The sequence below is a fragment of the Trichinella spiralis genome, assembly GCF_000181795.1.
Source record: "Trichinella spiralis strain ISS 195 chromosome Unknown Scfld680, whole genome shotgun sequence".
NCBI lineage: Eukaryota > Metazoa > Nematoda > Enoplea > Trichinellida > Trichinellidae > Trichinella > Trichinella spiralis.
The window spans coordinates 1-860 of NW_003527619.1; the positions used below are offsets into that span (position 1 = coordinate 1).

Here is an 860-nt window from a genome sequence, read left to right on the forward strand (position 1 = left end):
GCAATCATGAATCGATTGCAATAGAGAAAGAGAATCTTCTATACGGGTTGAGCTGCTCTAAAGATTCTGATTTGTTGCTCCGGTAGGTTAGCCTTCGTGCTTGTTTTTCTTTTCATTATTACTATTTTAGATTGCTCAACGCCTCTTTGCAGCTAGATAAGCCGTGCATTAGACGTCAAGATGTTGGGACGTTGTTTAAATTTTTAGGCAACAATCCGGTAGCTCGGCAAATTATGTGGAAGCATATGAAAAGCCGATGGTCTGAATAGTAAGTTTTACAATCAGTTCAATTAGCAGTTGGTGTTTTTTTTCTCTATTTTTTTAGTATTAAGAAAAAATTGAAGCAGCCTTTGAAAACAATGACTACGGAAGCTGTACGTACTTTTAACACAGCTGCTGAATTGGAAGAGGTTGTTTAAATTTTAATGATATTTAAAATTTTTTCAAAAAATCATTTATTTTCAGTTAAATCATTTTGTCAATGAAGTAGATGGCGATGACAACAAAGAGATATTTAATAATGCGGTAAAAATGGTTGCAATTAACGTACATTGGCGTAACAGTTATGCGGAATCTGTGATCGATTTTGTTCAACAAGCTTTGCTACGACCATGACTGCTTGCTACGACCTTTTTTTTTGGAAAATATCCCTTCTCCATGATATATTTAGCTAAACTTTGAAAGCTGCTTTATAATATTTTATCATTTATTTTTAATATACACTATTCATATGACATTAGAAATTAATATATGGAAAAAAAGAGAGAAACCAGTGATTTTACAAAAAATACTATATAATTTAAACTGCGTACGCAACCTGCTGTAATGGTTGATTTTTTCTTTCGTTAAAAAACAAAGAA

General features: G+C 32.2%; 1 protein-coding gene across 1 annotated transcript; it reads left to right on the top strand.

Moving 5' to 3' along the window:
- Positions 1-130: 130 nt before the first annotated feature.
- On the top strand, positions 131-615 carry Tsp_13199 (hypothetical protein; the record flags this gene model as incomplete). Its single annotated transcript, XM_003370478.1, has 3 exons — positions 131-268; positions 326-410; positions 466-615. Coding segments are annotated over 3 exons (373 nt in total), but the record flags the coding sequence as incomplete, so codon positions are not given.
- Positions 616-860: the final 245 nt, after the last annotated feature.